Genomic DNA, 21919 nt, shown 5'->3' with positions numbered 1-21919 from the left:
TGTAAATTTTTCTTAAATATTGGTTCACACGTCTGCCGTTCACTTATGTTTTAATTTATATTATCTGGAATCCATAAAGAAATTGGCAGAAGATTATTGCGGTTGCAAGTACCTGCCAAGTGAGTTTGAAATTGTGACAAACAAACGTATTTTATAATATACTTTAATAAGTTTACCTTTCTCGTATTTTCTTGGTTGTAAACACTTCTTTATAAATATTTCTACAATATATCAAATTGATTTTAAACATTTTTTACCTGAAAGATAAGCTTCTGATTGATTTGATTCCAGCAATACGTCGTAAATAGATGATGGTACGTATTTCCTTCTTACCATTTGAAGTTATATTTATATCCATCCATTACCCATCCGTAATCTTTTGGAGTCAACACTTTAAATTTGCATTTCGCCATATGCTTGCAATATACTGAGTCCGTAGAAGTTATTGTTTCAGTTCTGCCTCACAGGGTGGTAAATTTGATGTATCATATTCAACATAATTTTTGTGAAAAGGTTCATTTTCATTTTTTGCATTATATATTGATATGAATTTGTAGTATATGGCTTCATTTACATTATCAGCTGTAATTATATATATTTGGCAAATGAATTGTTCTAAACATTTGAATATAATATAAGCTAGCGTGTTTTGAAAATTTCAAAAGGCTTCTTCTTTGCTCGTCTGAAAAAATAAGGTTTACAATAGCAACCCGTCAGCGCAAGGAACCCCGGTAGGCTTGATGATAGTGATGGTCCTAACTGATATTGATACAATTCCGATATATTGATGTGTCTATTCTTGTTCCCGATGCCGTATTTCATGAAAATGTTTAATGATGAGTTTTACAAATGGTCCATGTTTTCCATCATTATAATTAAAATTTCTGTTCCTAATGATTTAATTAAAATAATTCTCTAATAGCAACAATTGAAGAAAAGTTATCGAAACTGGATCATGAAAAAGCTGACACCAAAATCGTCCTTTGTATATAGTGTGTGTGTGTCTACTTAAGTTGGAAGCATATGAATAACTTTTTAATTAGTGGTTATATGAAAAAAAGTTATTTTTGATAAGAAAGTAATACCAGAATTTGACAAAAGAACAATTATATGTCGAAGCTGTAGGACATTGAAGTAAAATTTAATTATGTTTGTTTCTGTTTAATAAATGTTCTTTGTATGGATTTTACAATTTCTACAATGAATAATTATTATGCATTTATTACGTATGTAAATTGCAAGGTTGTTCAAAAACATTAATAAATAGAAATGTTATCATATTTTTAACAGGTAAAAGAGATAAACTGTTTCCAGCGAGAATAATTAATACGAAATGCATATTTGAATATAACTTTAGATTCAAAACATTTTTATTTCATAACATTTTTCTGAATCATAAAAAATAAAGATACTTTACTCTTGCTCAAAATTCAAATTTTTGGACAAACCTCATATACTGCTTCAAAACATTTATGTCTGATGGTTGCATTTTAACTTTTGGACCATGCAAAACTTTTTATCAAGAATAACTTTTTTTCATAAAACCACTAATTAAAAAGTTATTCATATGCTTCCAACTTAAGTAGACACACACATTATATATAAAGGATGATTTTGGTGTCAGCTTTTTCATGATCCAGTTTCGATAACTTTTCTTCAATTGTTGCTATTAGAGAATTATTTCGCACTGCATAATTATGGCAATGTACAGGGTTATTCTAAATGATGGACCCATTTTTAAAAATTCGTATTTTTAAAGTACAAATGTTACATGAATAATTTTTATACCAATGAAAAGGGGAAGTTTCAAAGTTTTTTTAATGTAAGCAGGTGGTGATGGTTCCAGAAGCGGCCGCTAGAGCTCTCGCGGCATTAGGGCGACATTCTCTGTCACTGCCAGTTGTGAGTGAGATGGCGACTGTGGAGGAGTGTTATATAGTTTGGAAGAAGTGAGTCGCAAGTTGTAGTGCAGCGGACATTTCGGCCTGAATTTGGTATTAATCCATCAACTAGAAAAAGCATTACTCGTTGTAAACCAACTAAGACTGGAAGTGTGTGTAAAGGTAAAAGCACAGGCCGACCGCGTGTGTCAGATAATGTCAGACGGATAAAAGACAGTCTTGTTCGCAGCCCGAGTAAGTCTAGCAATAGAGCTAGTAGAGAACTTGGAATACCCCAACCAACTGTATGGAAAGTTCTAAGACGGCGTTTGCTGAACAAGCCCTACTTTAGAGCTCGTGTAGGCTCTCAACCCTCAAATTTTGATGTAATGTGCTAGAAATGATGAAGGATGACACATTTGTACAGCGTATCATTTTTATCGATGAAGCCACTTTCCACGTCAGCAGAAATGTCAACATACAAAATGCAACACGAAAGAGACTCACCGAAGATAAACGTGTTCTGTGCCTTATCACGTACAAAGATTTATGGACCATTTTTTGCGGAAATAACTGTGACTAGAATAACGTACCTAGACATGTTGGAACAATGACTATTCCACCAAATTTTGGAAGATTATCAGGACTCCATTTTTCAACAGGTTATGAGTTAAGCAAGCTGTTTACGTCCCGCCTCTACCAATAAGTCTCAATGATCTGCGGAGCCGTAACACTGTTGCCGTGCACTCAGTAACAGCAGATACACTTGTTCGTGTGTGAAATGCATTTGACTACCGCGTGATGTTTGGCCACATTGTACACTTATAATACATTAAAAAAACTTTAAAACTTCCTCTTTTCATTGGTATAAAAATTATTCATGTAGCATTTGTACTTTAATAAATACGAATTTTTACAAATGGGTCCATCATTTAGAATAACCCTGTATTTCCAAATGTATTAGGAATATTTTGCGAGGAATGCAGTGAATAATATCCATCGAAAACAACAACATCAAAATGTGTGATTCTTTATTTGTTACGTATTTCTCCAAAACCGGTACTAACCGCTTTGTTGATTGTTCCATTCATATGACATAAAGACATTGACAAAACTATTAATGGGAAAGATGAAACTTTGTAAATAAATTTTTTCATTTATTGATATTGCAAGTAAACGTCCAAATAAATTTCGTTGAATGCGTATTTCTTCGGTTTTATCTTCTATTCGCATTTTTTTCTTTCCAGCTTCAGAAAAAATTCGGTAACTTGGCTTTACTAATTGCTGTATGTATTATCACTTGCACATTCTGCGATAAATGTTTCTTTTAATTGGTTTCCTGTTTTTTCAAAATCTAATAAGAATTGTTCAACTTCGACGAAAGCAGCTTCACTACTTGCAATATTGAATAAATAATCCGGGTTAGCATTTGGGTCAAATGGATTTATGTATTTGTCAAAAGTTTGTATAAATTGTTGAAGCTGGTCATTGTTTTCCTTTATTATATGAATCTTGCTAAATCTGTTGTAACTAGTATGTAAAAAATAACAGCTGCCCTGATATCATCTTAGCCCAACGTTGCCGGCCAAAAATAGAGTTGGTGAAGTGAATGACACCTGCCAAACATTTTCCTGCATCAGCATTTATAGTTTGTTAAAGGGTCAAGTCAATTGTCTGCCTTGAAAAAAATTGTGGGGTTTGATTACGATTGCATCCTCTCCAGATTAATTTTAGAAGTATTTACAACCGAGACAATCTTCTGTCAATTTTTTTACACGCTTAAAATAGTGTGAATTAAAACAAAACTCAACGGCAGACGTGCGAAATAATATTTAAAAAAAAATTCACAATTATAAAAATAGTAGGGAGTATTTTTGCAGCCGCGACACCCCAAGCAGAAGTACGTTTTGATACTTAACTATAATTAAATCAATCATAGAAAAAATTGTAGTTTTTTGGCGAGTACTTTAGTCAAAGTGGCGACCAGCTCTTCGACTATATAGATCAGGAAGACCAACAACATTAGACAACGGAAGCAGATCCATGTCATATCGAGTAACTTTTAGTCGATCATCCAAAAACATTTGCAGCAGATTTGAAAAATAATCAGAGCAAGTGTTTGTTGACAGTTGTTGAAAAATAAAATTGATTATGGAAAAAAATGTGTTGATCCCTTGTCAGACAAGCTTCGTGTATGAAAAGTGTGTTCTTTCAGTTATTGCATTCCGAGATGTGACGTACGAAATTTCTATTATTCGTATAAATCCGAACCTGGATTTGTCCCTGGACCGGCTCCGTTAGCAAACAGATCACCATTTCACAACATTATGATGAGACCACTTCGTGACGGTATCTAGTAGAATTTACTTTTCCACTCTTATATATGTTATATCATGCATTATCTTTAGTTGTTTATCTTCACCATTGCGCAATATTACAAATACCATTTATATGCCTTTTTATCTTTTGATATTGTCTTTAATACATTATTTTGTATTTTAAACCCAAAAAGTACTTTTACTCCTAAAAGGGATACATTTCTTTAAAAAGGTGTGGTTCCTTTATATTCGAGACTTTTCATTTATTTTATATTCAAACCAAAACAAATGCGGCTACTTAATTTTTTATTTTATTCCGCTGTACATATGTTTGGACTAAAAGCAGCTGGTTTGCGATACCAATCGGGCTCTCGTTCGATTCCTCTTCTTCTATAAAACGAATGCTTTACTACTTCTTCTCTGCCGAATGGATATCTCTTCAAAGTTTTCATTGTATCAAATATATTCCAACCGTATATCCAACTAGAACACTCTGGAAGGTAATATCGTTTTTCTGGTAACAGGTGTGCTCTTTTCTGTAGATATCTTTTACGTCCGTCAACTTCTCTTTCGTATATCATTTTCTTTACTTCATGATCAACAGGTCGCATAATATCTAAATCAAAGGATAAAAATAAAAAAGTCATTAACAAAACAAAAATAATAGAGTAAATTCAGCAAAATACTCAATTCTATGAGCAAAATACCTTAAGTACACATCATATGAATAAAAAAGTTATTCATCTTTTTTGAATACCTGCGTTCAAAACAAACTGTTTACATTTTGAATTACCAAACGCGATTTGATCTCTTAGTGTGCGTTCACATTGGCGACGCTCAAGCGGTGAGCGTCGAGCAATGCCGCTTTTGCGATATCATCGCGCGCGTTGTCCTGTTCAAAGTGGTTAAGTGTCGTTTTAGTTATTTTCTAGCTTTCGAACCAAAATGACGTAGTGAATTTGGTATCCAAACGATTATTCCTTTTAGAAAGTACACGACTGCGAAGGCTAATTTTAAAGAAAAGCAAAAAAATACAAGGCGTTCATGAGCTTAATAGAAATAGACTTGCTTATGGCGAATTTCAGCACCTTAATAATGAGCTTAGTTATTTTCTAGCTTTCGAACCAAAATGACGTAGTGAATTTGGTATCCAAACGATTATTCCTTTTAGAAAGTACACGACTGCGAAGGCTAATTTTAAAGAAAAGCAAAAAAATACAAGGCGTTCATGAGCTTAATAGAAATAGACTTGCTTATGGCGAATTTCAGCACCTTAATAATGAGCTTCGCAGTGATCCGATAAGATTTTTTCAGATTTTAAGATTATAATGGGTACGCAATACAACAAAACGTTTAGTAATATACTCCTACAATTTGTGTTTCCTATCTTTGCAGTAACGGTGTCTATCATTCCAAAGAGCTGGCCTGGTTTGAATTTCCGATATTAATAACTTACGTTCAATAATCTCATTTTGCCAATTCATTTTATTAAAACTAGAACGTATAGATTGGTGGCACTTCGACTCCATACTGAATAAAAATATAGACATGAGTGCACCACAAAGGCGATGCCGCTCAAAAAAACGAACAAGATCGAAGCTCAAGCGACGAGGAGCGGTAGTCTTTTGCAATTCGAACACATTCATTTAAAATCTATAGCCAGAAAGATTTTTTAACACCGCTGGAGCGGTATCGCTCGACTTTCAACGCTTGAGCGTTGCCAATGTGAACGCACACTTATGGTTACATCTTTTTAATATGAAATAGAAGGCTCATAATTGTAAATGTAAATCAAATCAAAATAAATACTTTGGGGTTAAGTTCTTGAATACGTTTTACTGGAATTCATTTGCTTGAAACTTTGGCACTGACCTCACAATCAATCAATATTTTCAAAGTTCAAGAACGTGAATTTCTATAGCTTTGTTCGCGGGTTAAATTCCGAATCAGTTTAGGACTATTCAAATTTGATAATTTTGAAAGTGCACTTACGATCGGTCCTAACCTCAATAGGATTTTCAGTAACCAATTAGTAGAATCAAGAGATATCAGTATGCCAAGTTACGAACCTTATTATCTTCAGTTTATAGATTGAATACACAATTGGAATAGCGTATCTTTAAACCTGGCTGAGATACAAGGAACTAGCCATATTGTGTAGTGTAATTCCGCTGCGTTCGCAGACCTACCAATAATATAAATCTGTTTGTGTTTTTTTTATTAGATATAAAATAGAAAGTTATTGAATAGTTCTATACATAGCAACAACTGAAATCATCTTTAGGATTTCTCATATACAGGGTGTTCCGGGATTTGATGCAAAAAATTGGGGAGTGAGTAGATGATGCTGTGACAAAAAAAAAATTTCATACGACCACTCGTTTTCAAGTTATAGGCATTTGAAATTGCGAAATTGGAGCTTATATTTAAGCATATTTTCTAAATTATACATTCGAACATGAATTTTTAATTGATTACGTATGTCCACGTAGTGTGTTTCACGGAATAAATAATTTTACACTACTATCTAAAAGCCAGGGGTGTCTCATGTCCAATAGTTAACAATTTTACAGGGATAACCTGTACAATTTAGTGATGACCAAAGGACTTTTAAACTTGATATAATACCCGAAATAGTTATTGATAAGTGAAATCAGACCTTAAAGGGAGGCAAGTGTTGTTAAGAAACCATTTGTGTCAAAGCTTAACTAAGCAGGTAATTTTTTGAGCTCTGTTCATAGTAAGAAGTGCTCTTATTTCATTGGTCTCAAGCTCTTGCGGAAATAAAACATGATTTGGACATTTTTTGAAAGCAGAAATTGAATTAGAAAGATGGGATCCGCTTCCGGTATAACCGTAGACTCATCATTTATACGAGGGTCGACCGAAAAGTTTCCGACCTAACAAAGAAACAAGACATTATTTTATAATATTTTTATTTTGGACATAGTCTCTTTTTAAATCGATGCTCCAACCTTTTTAACCCTTTTAAACAATAGTTGCCAGCTTTCTCCTAAAAATAGCTGTTTTCGTATGGCGATAAACAAGAAAAGGTTACTGGGGTACGGATCTGGTGAATACGATGGGTTGTCAAGCAATTTGTTCAATTAATATTAGCCATGGTGATTACCGAGGTAGGATAAGTGCGTTGTTCTGATGGAAAATAAATTTGTTTTTCTTCTAATGCTGTCGCTTTTTGCAATATCTCATATCAAGTAATGATACATTATCCTCTCCTGTTATGATTTTGTTTTTTTGAAGATAATCGATGAAGACAATCCCAAAAAAAACGGTCTGAAATAACTTTCCGGCTGATAAGACCTACTAAGACCAAACAACCAATGATTGTCCCTTTGGCATTGAATTGATTCTTGTTTAGGTACGGGATCGATGTGGAATTCTTTGAAATCATATAATGTTTAGCTTTTGCTACTACTTTTTGGTTTAATATGAAAGTAATGATTTGTGAATGAAAAAAAGAAAAACAATGTGAAAATCCGTACATATTTTGGATTATAACTGCTACACAACAGTTTAAACTTTCAAACGTTAATGCGGCATACGGAAGTCAGACAGCCAAAGTTTGGTTTATAACTGATATGTATTCGTTATTTCACGAGCGCAGGGTTAATTCATCTGAAATGAGTTGAGTTTATTGAAGAGGAAGAGATTCATTTTCGGTATATATAAAGAGAAATTGGAACAATGTGGACAAGAAAGGAGAGATTGTGTTCTACCGTTCTGCAAACAAATTACCAAGTTTTAAAACCAATCTACTCTCTATATTTCGAATCTTATACAAAATTTAAAAATATGCAAACTATCGTCGAACTTATTTTTCATTGGAAATGTTTGTAAACTGATTTTTTTAATCAATTACATCAATCCTCTAGCGGGGGCGAACACAACCTCTAAAATTTGAAATCTAAATAATGGTTGAGTTATTTTAGTCGTTTAACTATCTTTTTAAAAATACCATAAACTTTTATTGAATGTTTTATTTTATACCCACGATATTCCAGTCATTTATCTCCATGAGTTAAAAGCTTAGTCTTGTAGTTACTGGTTCCCATTTAACGCCAACTGCTTAATTTTGTTGTTAGATGCGATCTTCATATCTTGAAACTGATGATTTTGTGGCTGCTCCTTTTCCTTTTTCTCTTCGATGATGCTTTTGATAAAACTATTGTAGCATAAAATGACCTTTTCTCCATCATTTGAATCAAGCTTATTATTTTAGATTTGCTATCTAAACTTCTGCTATTGTTTTATATTCTACCTATGAGGTTCTTGTCCTTTTACCCCATAGTCATATTTGCATTGCCTTCAACATCTATTCATATTCTCCCAAGCTTCGCAAAATGAATTGAAATGAATGAAACTGGAGTCGTCATCACAAAGTATTTTACTTCTAATATGACGAAAAAATAATGAACAAATATTTCAGTTCAAAATTTATTATTGCTGGCAAGAATTTTCAAATTGAAACCTCCTACACAAATATATAGTGTGTCATTTATGGACACTCTGCCTAAATAAGATACTTGAATTAACTCACCCATTAACTTCCCCGGACTGATCAGTTCAGCCTCTTCAACTTTCTTCCGACTGAATCTTTGTACATTTCTAAAATTTTCTATCAAACCCTTAGCGAATTTCTCTTTAGCCTCTTCAGGTACGGTCCTTGAACAAGTTGCATTAGCTATTTCGTTCAAGCGTTCTTCGTGTTTCCGAAACCATTTCAATCTTACTTCGTCTTCTCTTTCGATGGAATGTATCCAGCCCTTTTCGAGTTTAGGATCAATTCCTCTGGCGTGTGGTGCCATGATTTTATTTGATAATCTTTACGATATTTCAGATTGAATATACATGAATTTTATAGTACTGATTTAATACGAGATATTTATATAAGGTTATATGTCAAAATTGATGTTTAAGTCCAAAAAAAAATTAATAATTGTCAGTTTATAGTGTGTTTCAATTATTTCATTCAGTATTTAAGTTGTTAAAAAGTTTAAGGTTGCAAATAGCGCTGCCAATGATGAATAATATCATTGTCAGTTTGATAATATAGGTCCTCTACGATATTGGCCCTGACGCTTCGGCGAAGTTAACTGAAGTTCAAAGTTTATATCCACGTCCTTGTGCAGCCTTGAGAGGAACTCATTACGTCTCACTTCGAGTCCCTCGACTCGTAAAAAGGTTGTCTCTACACTATCTTATTTGATTTTAGCTTGATCAACTTCAGGAGTAGTTTAGTCGACGCTACGCACCTTATCTAATTTCATTAGCTTTGTTTCAATTTAGTGCGCAAGCTATCGGTTCCTACGCTGATTCAGAATTTGTCCCGCGAAAGCAGCTATTCTATCTCTGAACTTTGAATACATGTCGGGTCGAAAATTGTAGCAGCTACCATTCGTAAACAGAACGTCGTAGGGTAAACAGTGGTGTATTCTATGAAAGAAATTTGAATAAGACATAAATTCCTTTGGAAAAAATACAGTAAGTAAGTAAGCACAAGCAATTGGTATCAGCCAGGCCACGATCAAAAACACCACACAGTTCCTCAGATGACGAAGAATATTATGATTTCTTATAATTTAACTTCTGTATAATGTATTTTTTGGATAATGTATATAATATAATTACTGTACCTAATACTATGTATATAAAACCTAATTTTTATTCTGTTAAAATAAAATTCGTTCCTTTTTACGAGTATCCTACCAGTACGCCTTTGGTACACTATTTTCAATGTTTGTGAATGGATAACAATAGGCTAAATCCATAAATTGACCCCAACCCGGGTGGTACTACCTGCACTTGATAAAAAAAATTTACAATGAAATCAATGCCAAACTATGAAAGTGGCGTTGAGTCACTCTGTGGTCCCTTTGCATACCTAATGAGGTTTTATTACTCTATACCTTTCTGAAATAAACTATAAAAACTGTATATTATAAGCATTCTGTTTATAACTAAGTTGTAATTTTTGTGGTAATGATTTTATACCGAACACACTATTTACACTATCACTACACCAACACTCACAATTACACTATCTGAAGCGTGTTTCGATGACTAAGTTATCGTCTTCAGAGACTAAAGGTAAACTGAAAACAAAAACTTATATTTATCTTCAATGGAATTTGATGGTTGAAGCTATCCTAAAACTCCTCTAATAATGCTTAAGTTACTTCATCGAGATTAATTGAAATTAACAATTTTCAGGATTTTTACCAAAATTCTAAACATCACAAGTTACTGGACGCTTCTAGACTACAACCTACCTTCGAAGATTGTATAAACGAACTTTTACAAAAGTACAAATCGTACCTAGTACAATGTGAGATATGTTGGTTGGAAAACGTAACTGTTTTTTTAACTCTTCTCAACAACATAAAATCATTTCAAGAAAACTTCTTGTTTTCGTTCGAGAGCGCATTTAATAGAATTTGTTTGGAAAGTTTAAATTTGGCAATCGCCGAAACTTGGCAACAGCTCTACGCGAAATCGGACGAGTTAAATGGCAGGTTAAAACAGGTATCGTTTTTACAAGTTCATAGTTCAAACTGAATTTAGACTCTAAAATAATTGTAGATGTTCCTTCACCATTTTTATATCACGGGCTTTTGTTATATTACTGCAACGTTGGCAATTAATTTCTTATCACATGTTTCCTTCGAAATATTGATCAAAAATTAGACAGACACGGATTATTTCAAAAGTTTAGTTTTATCTTGTGTGCAAATAGTTTTCTGCAAAGAAACCACCTAGTGAGTAGTCTCATTTTATTTGTGCGATTTATATTAAATCTTTTTATTTCAAAGTCAAGTCTCAAGATGTACTTTTAAACTGTAGAATATCAATTATTGTTCTGTATAAAAAATAGTGGCATTCTGAAGCTGGATTAGGACACCCGCTTTGCTTGATGATAAAAGTAAGCTACCAAATACACTAAAAATTCAAAAAAGCTTATTCAAAAGTGAAATAAGCAATTAGAATTGAACTTATTTTGAGATATGTGAGTCATCTTTCTGGGCGAGTTTTTATCCTATAGTTTTTTCGCCTCTTTATAAAGCCTACTCCACTTCCTTATTTGAGTTTTAGAACCAATATTATATTTAAAACATCTACACTAAGAAAAAAAAATAAACTATTCAAACGAACAGATAACGAGCAGAATCTACATGATTTATAATTATTTTGGACTTTTGAAGTCCAAGTTGGGGGAAAAAGAGATTTAAAAAATGGATGGTACGAGGGTTGCTACTTAAGTTTTGAGATTTGTTTTGACATGTCCAGATTTGTCATTGTCATTGACATTTTTAATGGTGAACGTACTCAGAACGTGTTGTCATACGAGTCCTATTTGAGTTGTTTACAGATACTTGAAACGTTCATCTTGCCCAAAAAAATGGAATTAAATTGCGAACATTTTCGTGCAATGAATTTCTAAAACTTTCGACGTAAATTAAACAGCAGTGTGCCGATCAACTCGCTTCAAACTTTGATGATGAAGCACCATCTCGAGTCACTGTGTTTCGCGGTTTTCCGTATTCAATCGTGCTGGCACTTAGCTGTAGGATGAATTTCGTGAAGATTGTCCAAAATCGGCCGTTGTGCCAAATAGATGCAGTACATAACCTGATATAAGATCATCATGAGATATACCGTGAGATTGAGGAATACATGGACACTCGCATACATTCAATATTGTATGAATATTTGACTGTCGAAAAGATTTGGTCACGTTGCATGCCGCATAATTTGATAGTTGCTCAAAAAGATCTCGTGTCGATTAATGTAATGAAATGCTGAAAAAATTCAATCGCGTAGTTTCAAACGACGTCTATAAAATCCTGACAGGCGACGGATCATGGATTTATGCATATGAGCACGAAACTATATGGGTCTTTTAAGATGAGCCAATACCAACAATAGTTGAGAAGAGAAAAGGTAAAGAAGTACACCGAAGCAAATATTCATCTGTTTTGTCGGAATAACTGGACATGTCGCCACCGTCCATTAAAGCAAAGTAGAACGGTCAATTTGGAATGGTACACCAGCATTTGAAAAAATCAGGGAAACAAATCTCAGAATACGAATCATTCTCCTCCACGATAATGCGAGCTTCCATACATCAGTTTAAACAGAAATGTTTTTGATCGGTCAAAACATCGAATTGATGGGTCATCTGTCATACAGGTCTTGTTTGGTACCCTTATACCCGCAGATCAAAAAGAAATTGCGACGTCAACGTTTTTCTACACACGCGAAGTATATTGATTTGTTTTTATTTGTCTATATCTCAAAACTTAAGTAGCAAGCCTCGTAGTTTATAAAAATTAATAAACTGCATAATCCATCTACTTATAGATACATAATAGGTTGAAAGTAATGTTTGGACATCCCAGAAATACGAAGATGTTACGAGATTTGGAACAAGACTACCAAGAAATTAATGAGGACAATCAACAGAGATTTGCTGGAATTATACCACCACATAAAGTAAGTAAAATAATGCATAATTTTGTATTTGTTATCCGAAATATTTATTACGTTCAAAGTTTGTTTGGCTTTGGTTTCACATTAGTGGAAAGATCCTGTTTTTAATGACAGTTACAGTACACTTTTTTTATAGTTTGGTACTGCACGTTCGTGTTGTAGGGTATTATCTATTAGGGGTATTTATATATATATATATATATATATATATATGCAGTGCTTTTCAGATAAAAGTATCCACCTTTAATAACTTTTGTAATACTGGTATTTAGAAAAAATCCAAAAACACGTCAATTTATGTTGGAAGGGGCAAGCATTATGGCATATTTGAACTTACTTGAAAAGCCACCCCCTCACCCCCAGCGGCATCCCCTTTATTTTTTTAAATTACTTGTCATATTTTTTATGTAAAATTTGGATACTCCTCTTTGAGCTGATTTCAAAAATGTATAATACTTGTAGGTTAAAGTGGTTAGTTTATGAGATAAACAATTTTTCTTTTAATAGCACAAATTTTACTTATTATTTACTTTCACCTTATTTGCCTGTACTAAAATGGGTTGTACAACAGTTCAAACTCTTTAATCTTTTTAACTGTGCTATTTATTCTACTTAAAAAATCCAAACAACAAAATACTACTTTTTATTAAAGTTTGACATTGTCAACTTGAATTTGTAGTCATTATTGATAGTGTAATTTGATACATTATTTATTTTGTTTCTCTGAAATGGTTTACTCTTTGCAAGAAAGAATTGAAATTGTAGGTTTATACTACCAAAATAATAATTGTGCAAGAGCTGCTGTTAGAATATTTAACGAATTACATGACGGAAGACATGCAACTCATAAGTATGTAATTCAACTGATGGAGAAATTTACCACAACAGGGTCTGTTTGCAATAAAGTGCATAAGCGAGAGGGACTCGTAAATAACGAAGCAATCCAAGTGGCAATTTTAGGGCAAGTCAGCTTAGAGGCTCAACAACCCCAATCGTTGTCAACAATAAGTAGAGCGATCGGTGTTTCATCTTCTACAGTTTTCCGAGTCCTACATAAATTCAAGTACCACCCATACAAAGTTATGTTGGTGTACGAGTTGAATGAAGATGATTTTTATCGTCGTCTAGAGTTTTGCGAATCAATGACGCATATTATCAATAACAATCCACAATTGTTAAACAATATTTGCTTTTCTGATGAATGCTCATGGTCATTAAATGGGTTAGTAAGTAGGCATAATTGTAGATATTGGGCTGAAAGTGATCCACATATTATGCGTGAATTCCATACACAACATCCCCAAAAGTTAAACGTTTGGTGTGGTATCCTAGGTGACCACATTGTCGGACCTTTCTTCATCAATGGAAATTTAAATGGTGAATCATATCTTGAGTTACTCAGGGAAGGGGTTGACCCACGTATTACAACAATAATAGAAAATGATGATAACCTTTCCGAAGATTTACTGGTATTTCAACAAGACGGAGCTCCCCCACACTATGCTATGCCTGTCCGACAATTTTTAAACGAAACATTCCCCGCTCGTTGGATAGGTAGAAGGGGGCAGATGATGGAGTGGCCACCTAGGTCACCGGATTTAACACCCCTAGACTTCTTTTTATGGGGGTATTTAAAAACAAAAGTTTATGCTACCCAACCAGAATCTTTGGATGATTTACGAGAGAGGATAGAAAATGAATGTCGACAATTAAATCCAGCCGTATTAAGCAATGTCAGAGAGGCATTTCAAAATAGATTATACCATTGTATGGAAGTGAATGGTACTCATTTTGAACACTTATTGTAACTTCATAATAAATAGCACAGTTAAAAAGATTAAAGAGTTTAAACTGTTGTACAACCCATTTTAGTACAGGCAAATAAGGTGAAAGAAATAATAAGTAAAATTTGTGCTCTTAAAAGAAAAATTGTTTATCTCATAAACTAACCACTTTAACCTACAAGTATTATACATTTTTGAAATCAGCTCAAAGAGGAGTATCCAAATTTTACATAAAAAATATGACAAGTAATTTAAAAAAATAAAGGGGATGCTGCTAGTGGCTTTTCCAGTAAGTTTAAATAAGCCATAATGCTTGCCCCTTCCAACATAAATTGACGTGTTTTTGGATTTTTTCTAAATACCAGTATTACAAAAGTTATTAAAGGTGGATACTTTTATCTGAAAAGCACTGTATAAAATTGTGTGTGTCAGCTCCGACGCACGACTGGAGTTTACTCCTTAAGTTCGATAGTCTAACCAGACGCAAAAAGAGTTTATTTTTACTTTTTACAATAGTCAATTTCAGATGTGCATAAATATATCATTAGGAATGTTGATAAATTATGTAATTATTATTATCAGACTATTATCATTTTTTTTATATATTAATTAAATCAACATTGTCTGCATTATTAATTATAGTGACAAGTGGTTTATGGTAACTAAAATAAGACACATGGACGTTCGTAGATACGTGGTTCACGAATCTTGAAAATACCGCATCAATGGTTGTACCATACCTCGTTGTCCCCATTGCTCTATCAGAAACAATATCTAAATTCAGTTCAGATTTTAAAAATTTTATTAATGTCAATCCATCATCTTTGTTAAAATCGACATTAAAATCGCCACTCACTACGAGCGGCAGTAAATGGTATTATGTACTATATATTTATATGAACTACATCGATAATTATTAAAATATTTAATAAATACAAATTGCACATGCTCATACATATAATACATGAATTATAACGTACCTTGCAACCACGTATTTGTTAGATGTTCCGGCAATATCATCTACACCTCTTTCTGCCATAGTTATTTGAAAATACTTTCAGTTCACTTTAGCGGAACACAATGATAATAAAACTTCACAATGACAGCAATATAAGTTGCGCATCATAGGGTGCGCACCAAAAACATAACGAGGTCATTCATCGATAGATTTTACTCCTCACATTTTTCTCATACAGGGCCCCTTATATATGCAAATCGATTCTTAAGGAGTAAACTCCAAAAATAAATTCATGTTTATTAGTCTCGCTAAAACTCTGGAGAGAACGGCTGGCCGATTTGGCTAATTTTGGTCTTGAATTATTTGTGGAAGTTCAGAGAAGGTTTAAAAGGTGATTAAATATGAAAATGCTCGGAATTAAATAAAAAAAATAACAATTTTGTTTTTCCCTCATGTTTTGTCACAAATTAAATTTATTAATGCAACCATAATATTTGACATTTGACAACCAACTAATATGTCGATCCATCCTCTATGTCGATCGATACCTCAGACAAAGAGTGCATCCTTCTCTTTTTGTGAGTGACCTTTTTTATTGATCTTTTTCGATAGTGACACTTTTCTGCTAAGTGCACGAGAACTTTTCTTACTTTGAGTAATTACAATTTACGATGCCGAGGAGACGACTTAGGTCGTAGTACCTCGCGTGCTAACCGTACTGATGACTAAAGAGAGACATATCAATGAAGCCAGTGACAAAGAAATAGATAGGCTTAGAATTCAATAATAATAAAGTCGCAGTGGACACCCCGACCGGATTCATCACATTACCCATAGATTTCTGTCAAATAACAGACTCAAAAGAGGAGCTTATTTAGCGTATTTTCCCAGATATAGCGCAACAGTGCAATAACTATAATTGGCTGGGTGAACGAGAGCTATTGGCGGGCGAATAAAAAGATGTCGAGGAACTCAATGCGACCATTCAGAATTTTCTCCCGGGACAGTTGGTTTCTTGCAGATCTGTCAACACAGTTACGAACCAGGATGGCGTAGATAACTATCCCACGGAGTTTTTAAATTCATTGGAATTTTGTAATTGCCTGGATTACCACCTCACATTTTGCAGTTAAAAGTGGGATCAGTTGTCATCATGCTGCATAACATTAATCAGGTGTTGAATAACGTTTTCAAACGAAATACATCTTTTTTGGAACCCATACGTCTTTGATATTTACAGTATTTTTGACATTATTGAACCAAAAATAGTTGAGCTAATAAATAAAGCACTAGAAAGTGGAATATACCCAGAAGATTTAAAAACAGGAAAAATTGTGCCAATATACAAAAAGGCGCTCATAGTGATGTAAGTAACTACAAACTCATAACATACTCGGTACATTCACCGAAATAATAGAGAAGATAATAAAAATAAGAATAATCAACTTTTTTAAAAGGAATTTCAAATTTGATGAAAGACAATATGGATTTCAGAAAAAAAGCGGTACCTTGGGAGCGACAGTTGAAGTATTAGAACATGTATCAAATAATATAGACAAAAATCAGTATGTTGTTACAGTGTTCGTCTATTTAAAGAAAGCTTTTGATACTGTGGACGTTGAGTTACTGCTACAAAAACTTTATATGGGACTTACAGGAGTATCCCATAATCTTCTAAAAGCATATTCAACCAACAGAAAACACTATACAGTTGTAAATAGTGAAAGTAGTGAGGAGATAAATGTAAAAGTGGGTGTCGCACAGGCATCCGTACTGGGGCCACTGTAGTAGACCTTTTATATGTACACAATGTAAAATATGTGAGGCTAAAGTCTGATAACATTATGTTTGCTAATGATACTCTCCTAATGTACTCTGGTACAAATCAAAATGAAATTGAAGAAAATATAAATTTCATTTATTATGATTGACTGTGCAATAATAAACTAAGTATGAATGTTGATAAGACAGTGTATATGCTAATTCAACAAAAGGGCAAGAGGCAGTGTAATCCTACCATTAAATTAAATCAATTAGTGCTTAAAAGAGTGCAAGAATACAGATACCTGTGACTGGTGATATCAGATAAATTAATGTGGCATGGACATGTAGAAAATGTTATACAAAAAATCACCCCATGTATAGGTGCAATGAAGAAATGTAACCACCAACTAAATACAAAAACAAGACATTATTTGTATAACAGTTTTGTTGAACCCCACTTACGCTAATACCTTGCTGGGACGGTGCTAGTGCTGTCCTTTTAAATAGACTACAAAGACTTGTAAAATTTCCTTTTAAGGCCTCGATCCCAATTATTTGTAATTGATTTGAGGTCTTAAATAAATAAAAAAAAAAAATATTTTGAAACGTCGGTACTCACGTCTTCTAAGCAACTGACTCGTGGACGGCGCTTTTCGTGTAATTATTATATCACCCCTCTTAAAAATGATTCGTTGCGATGTCGTCGGCTAGCTCGAACATTATGATGGATACTTAAGCGGTACACAGAATTAACGTAAATATGACGCTGGTTTTCTAGTAAACATAATCTTAAAAGTGCATGTATATAAAGAAATTTTAACAGTGATCAACGATCCTAAATTATGTATAATGTATTATATATTTACTTTATTGTGTGAAATGCATAGAGGAATATATACAAAGAGTCATTTGACACGTCGTTGGTGAGTGATACCCCTCAATTTGATTAGGAATATCTACAGTTACAGGAAAAAATATTATTTCCTACAATTTCTACTTTTCATCGATTTCAACTCAGTTTTTAATGAATATATATCTCAATTTATTTCAATTTTGTAATAACAATCATAACATTTGTTTTTTGATTATAATAATTAATAAGAACATGCACTCTACAATAGTGGTACTACAAATTTGTTCATTTCTTTCTATTTACAGGAATACTTAGAAGAAGTATATGATTTATTGACTTCCAAATTGAATGAAGTTCATAAAACTTTTTCAATTATAAAAGATGACAGAATAACAAACGTAATTGAAGAACTAACCACACAGCTAAATATTAAATCCGAATTGTTACGACCCATAGTGTACACAAATATGGCGGAAGGAGCTAGTGAAGTTTTCGTTAACAATGGTAAGTAATGAAATATTGTAATGAGACTAGATATGTTAATCTCCTTTGGCATTTGCCTGTATAACTTAGTTATAGAATATTCTAGAGTGATCTAGAGTATACTAAAACATTATGAAACTGATCTTGAGTATATTAGCTATAAAAGCCCTCAATACAGGGAAAGGAAATTGACATGATTCAAAAAGACGTTGATGTTTGTAAAATCTTGGAGATCAGATCAGTTAATAAAAAATTTAACCCCAGTGTGTTACAAGTTTTTTTTTGTCTATATGAAATAAAAATTGATATCCGCTAAGATTGTGATCCTATTATAGCTCGTTTTCAATTTTCAGATACAGCGCATTATATTCAGAATTATTTCAAAGAATCGACAACTTATTTGGGGTTGGAGCCTTATTCGTTCCAAGCTCTGAGTATAAATACATTATCAACTGATAAAACTTTCGAGACACTTGAAGACTTTTTTAATGTCCTCCGCGAAACTATCACAGCGACGACTTCCGCAATACAAATATTCGTTAATAACAAAATCATTAAGGCTAATGATGATTTCAAACAAACTTGGGCTGAAGACATAAAGTATATTTTGAATTTGTACAAAGTAAAATATGATAATAAAATATTTTGAACAAAAAGTATATTTAATTTACACCATATAAATAAAGTGACTTATACAAATAAAACCATGAGAACGTTTTCAACTTATTGTAGTAGTATAGTCACGTCCTTTAAAAAAAATTAAATAACACAAAATAATTTGTTATTAAAAAAAAAAAAATTAAACTGCAAGTATACTATACACTAAATTCAAGCTCGTAACGATACGAATTGTTGGAAAATTTCTAAAATATGGTGGTCCAAATCTTGGGTGAATAGTAAAGTTTCTAATGTCGAACTGTACTTCTGAACTTGTTCATGATGCTAAAAAAATATTAATAAATTAGTGGAACTGTTAAATTAAATTTTAATAAAAGGAAACTAGTAGACCCATACCACCTCAAGCATTGAAAAATAACTCTATGCAATATGCAATCTAAATTCATAACATCATTCATACTATGTCTATTGTAAAAAGATTTTCTGTGAGATAGGGCTACATATACACTGCAGGTCAACATTGAGACTACCTTAATTAGAATATGAAAATTAAATGAAACTCTCAAACTTAAATATTAAGTGTTGAATTAAAGTGTCCAATAAAACACTTTTTGACAATCAATATATTTGAAAAGTGTAAAGAAATCCCCTTTTACGTTCTTTGGCTTTTTTCACTAGTCTCGATATACGGGCAATCTATTTGTTGATAGTATCATGTGATATGTTGCTCCGACTTTCACTTGAAGCATCCCACATTTCTTCTCGCGAGAATGGACTACAATTACGGACGTTCCTATCGAGATATTCCTACAAAAGCTTTATGAGATTAAGGAGGCTAAACCACTTTTATTAATACTCTTTGTGCCTCTTTCTATTTCAAATATCCTCTGCATAATGTTATGCACGCGTCTTTCTTCAATCTAAGAACTTGTCTCCTTTTTTATTGATAATAACGCCGAGGTACTTAAACTTTTCTACTTCCAAAAATTCATACCTTTCCCCCTTGACATTGCTTTCCAAATCTTATTATTTTTTATTTGTTTTCATTGATTTTTAAACCTATTCGTTTTCCCTCGGTAACTATGTCGTTTACCGTTGTCTCCATTATAGATCTTGTTTTGGTTACATGTACTATATCATCAGCGTAAGCTATTATTTGACCCCCACATTGAAATTACCTTTATTATTCTTCGTTATGTTAAGTTGAATAGTGTAGTCGAAAGCCTTGTCTTATTCCTCTGTTGATTACAAACTCATCAGATTCTCCTTTAGGAATCATGGATCAGCATACTAGCTGATCCATGTTTCGTTCATAGTCATCTTGTTAATTTTCATAGTTTTGCATCTATACGTTGTTCTTTTAGTGCTGTCAATAGATTGTTTCTTCTTATGGAGTGAAATGCCTGTTAAAAATCGATAAAGAGCGTCTATATGTCTATTTTGTGCTCATGTGTTTTTTCCATTATTTGTTTTATTGTATGTACTGCGTCTGATGACCTACCCCGTATGAAGCCGTATTGATATTGTCCCATTATTTCTTGAGTGCTATTAGCTAGTCGTTTTTGAATTACTATTGATAGAATATTATATGCAACGTTTAATATAGTGATCTTCCTATAGTTACTACACTGGTGTTGATCACCTTTCTTGTCATTAGTGATAATTTGTGTTATTTCCCATTCTCTTGGCAACCTTTCTTTCTCTTTACCAGGTGCTTTTCCATTTCTCATGTTATTTATGATTTCGTTAACTTCTTCTATTGTCATTTCTTTTAATAAGGTTCCTTGATCATTCTCCTCATGTTCCTCGCCCTCTCCTGTGCTTGGTGCAGTAAGCAAGTGCTTAAAGTAATCTACCCATATCTATTTATATTGGTGGTCTTTTTCTGTAAGCCTGCCTTCTTTATCCTTTATTTTCTTGAAATTACCTTTGTATGTTATCCAAATTTGTTTTATTTAAATTTTTTGGTGGTAAGATATTTTTGTAGCTTTCAGATATTCAAATTGATTATCTTCCTGTATTTACAGGAACAAATAAAATAAAATTTATGTATAATAATACTGACAACGGGAAAAGATTGGAAGTTATATTACTTACTGCAAGGAATACTTGTTGTAAGCGCCCAATCGTCCATTTATACCAATGAGTACTGTAATCTTTTCCGTCGGTATCGCATCGTACTAGATGTTCAGATAAAATCATAATGAATCTTTGGAAAATAATCAAGAATAGATTTTTCTGATGCGTATGGGCTAATTCCAGTTTTTCTTCCATTCTCTCCACCATTTCTTCTGTAGGTTTTTCAGCATCATCTTAAATGAAACAATATAATTATGATTTGAATTTAATTTAAAATGGACAATATACAAAACGAGTAAAACCAGCTTTTGATAGAGAATATACTTCTATAAAATTACAGTATGCCTTATGGTAAGGTGACCATTCGTCCCGGATTTCCATCTTGCGTCCCGGATTTTTCTAAAAGCGATATGTTTTTTGTCCCGAATTTTTGAAAAAGTTCTTATTTTCAATATTTATTTTAAATATATTTCAACTAGAATTATTGTTACAAAATTTGAACTGAAAAAAATTCTCTTGGTTAGGTAACTCAATTTTTACTGTTTTCTTAGTTCAAATGAATATATTAGATTCTTGAGAAACAATATTTGAAACATTTTCCTCGGAAACTATGACCACAATTGGTCTAATAACACATCACTCAATAAGCCGTGTGAGTAACTAGGAAAAAAACA

At 32.9% G+C, this 21919-nt stretch overlaps 3 protein-coding genes across 3 annotated transcripts in view; 1 reads left to right on the top strand and 2 right to left on the bottom strand.

Moving 5' to 3' along the window:
* Positions 1-4509: 4509 nt before the first annotated feature.
* On the bottom strand, positions 4510-9024 carry LOC130440626 (protein ATP6V1FNB-like). Its single transcript, XM_056773884.1, has 2 exons — positions 8757-9024; positions 4510-4814 (listed from the first exon to the last, which is right to left on the bottom strand). Exons 1-2 carry the CDS (start codon positions 9022-9024, stop codon positions 4510-4512), a joined length of 573 nt encoding a protein of 190 aa, XP_056629862.1.
* A 1752-nt stretch (positions 9025-10776) lies between these two features.
* Positions 10777-19197, top strand: LOC130452770 (uncharacterized). The gene is made up of 5 exons (XM_056792199.1): positions 10777-10974; positions 11029-11138; positions 12578-12709; positions 18371-18569; positions 18902-19197. The coding sequence occupies exons 2-5, from the start codon at positions 11130-11132 to the stop codon at positions 19195-19197; spliced, it is 636 nt and encodes a 211-aa protein (XP_056648177.1). The 5' UTR covers positions 10777-10974; positions 11029-11129.
* Positions 19134-21919, bottom strand: part of LOC130452769 (nuclear cap-binding protein subunit 1-like) — a 40858-nt gene continuing 38072 nt past the window's right edge. Inside the window, 2 exon segments of the mRNA XM_056792198.1 lie at positions 19134-19490; positions 21264-21478. Of these exon segments, the coding sequence (XP_056648176.1) occupies positions 19377-19490; positions 21264-21478 (329 nt within the window). The 3' untranslated portion in view covers positions 19134-19376.

The sequence above is a fragment of the Diorhabda sublineata genome, chromosome 2, assembly GCF_026230105.1.
Source record: "Diorhabda sublineata isolate icDioSubl1.1 chromosome 2, icDioSubl1.1, whole genome shotgun sequence".
NCBI classification, from domain to species: Eukaryota; Metazoa; Arthropoda; class Insecta; order Coleoptera; family Chrysomelidae; genus Diorhabda; species Diorhabda sublineata.
Note: the sequence above shows the minus strand (reverse complement) of the source record. Positions and strands in the feature narration are given on the sequence as shown.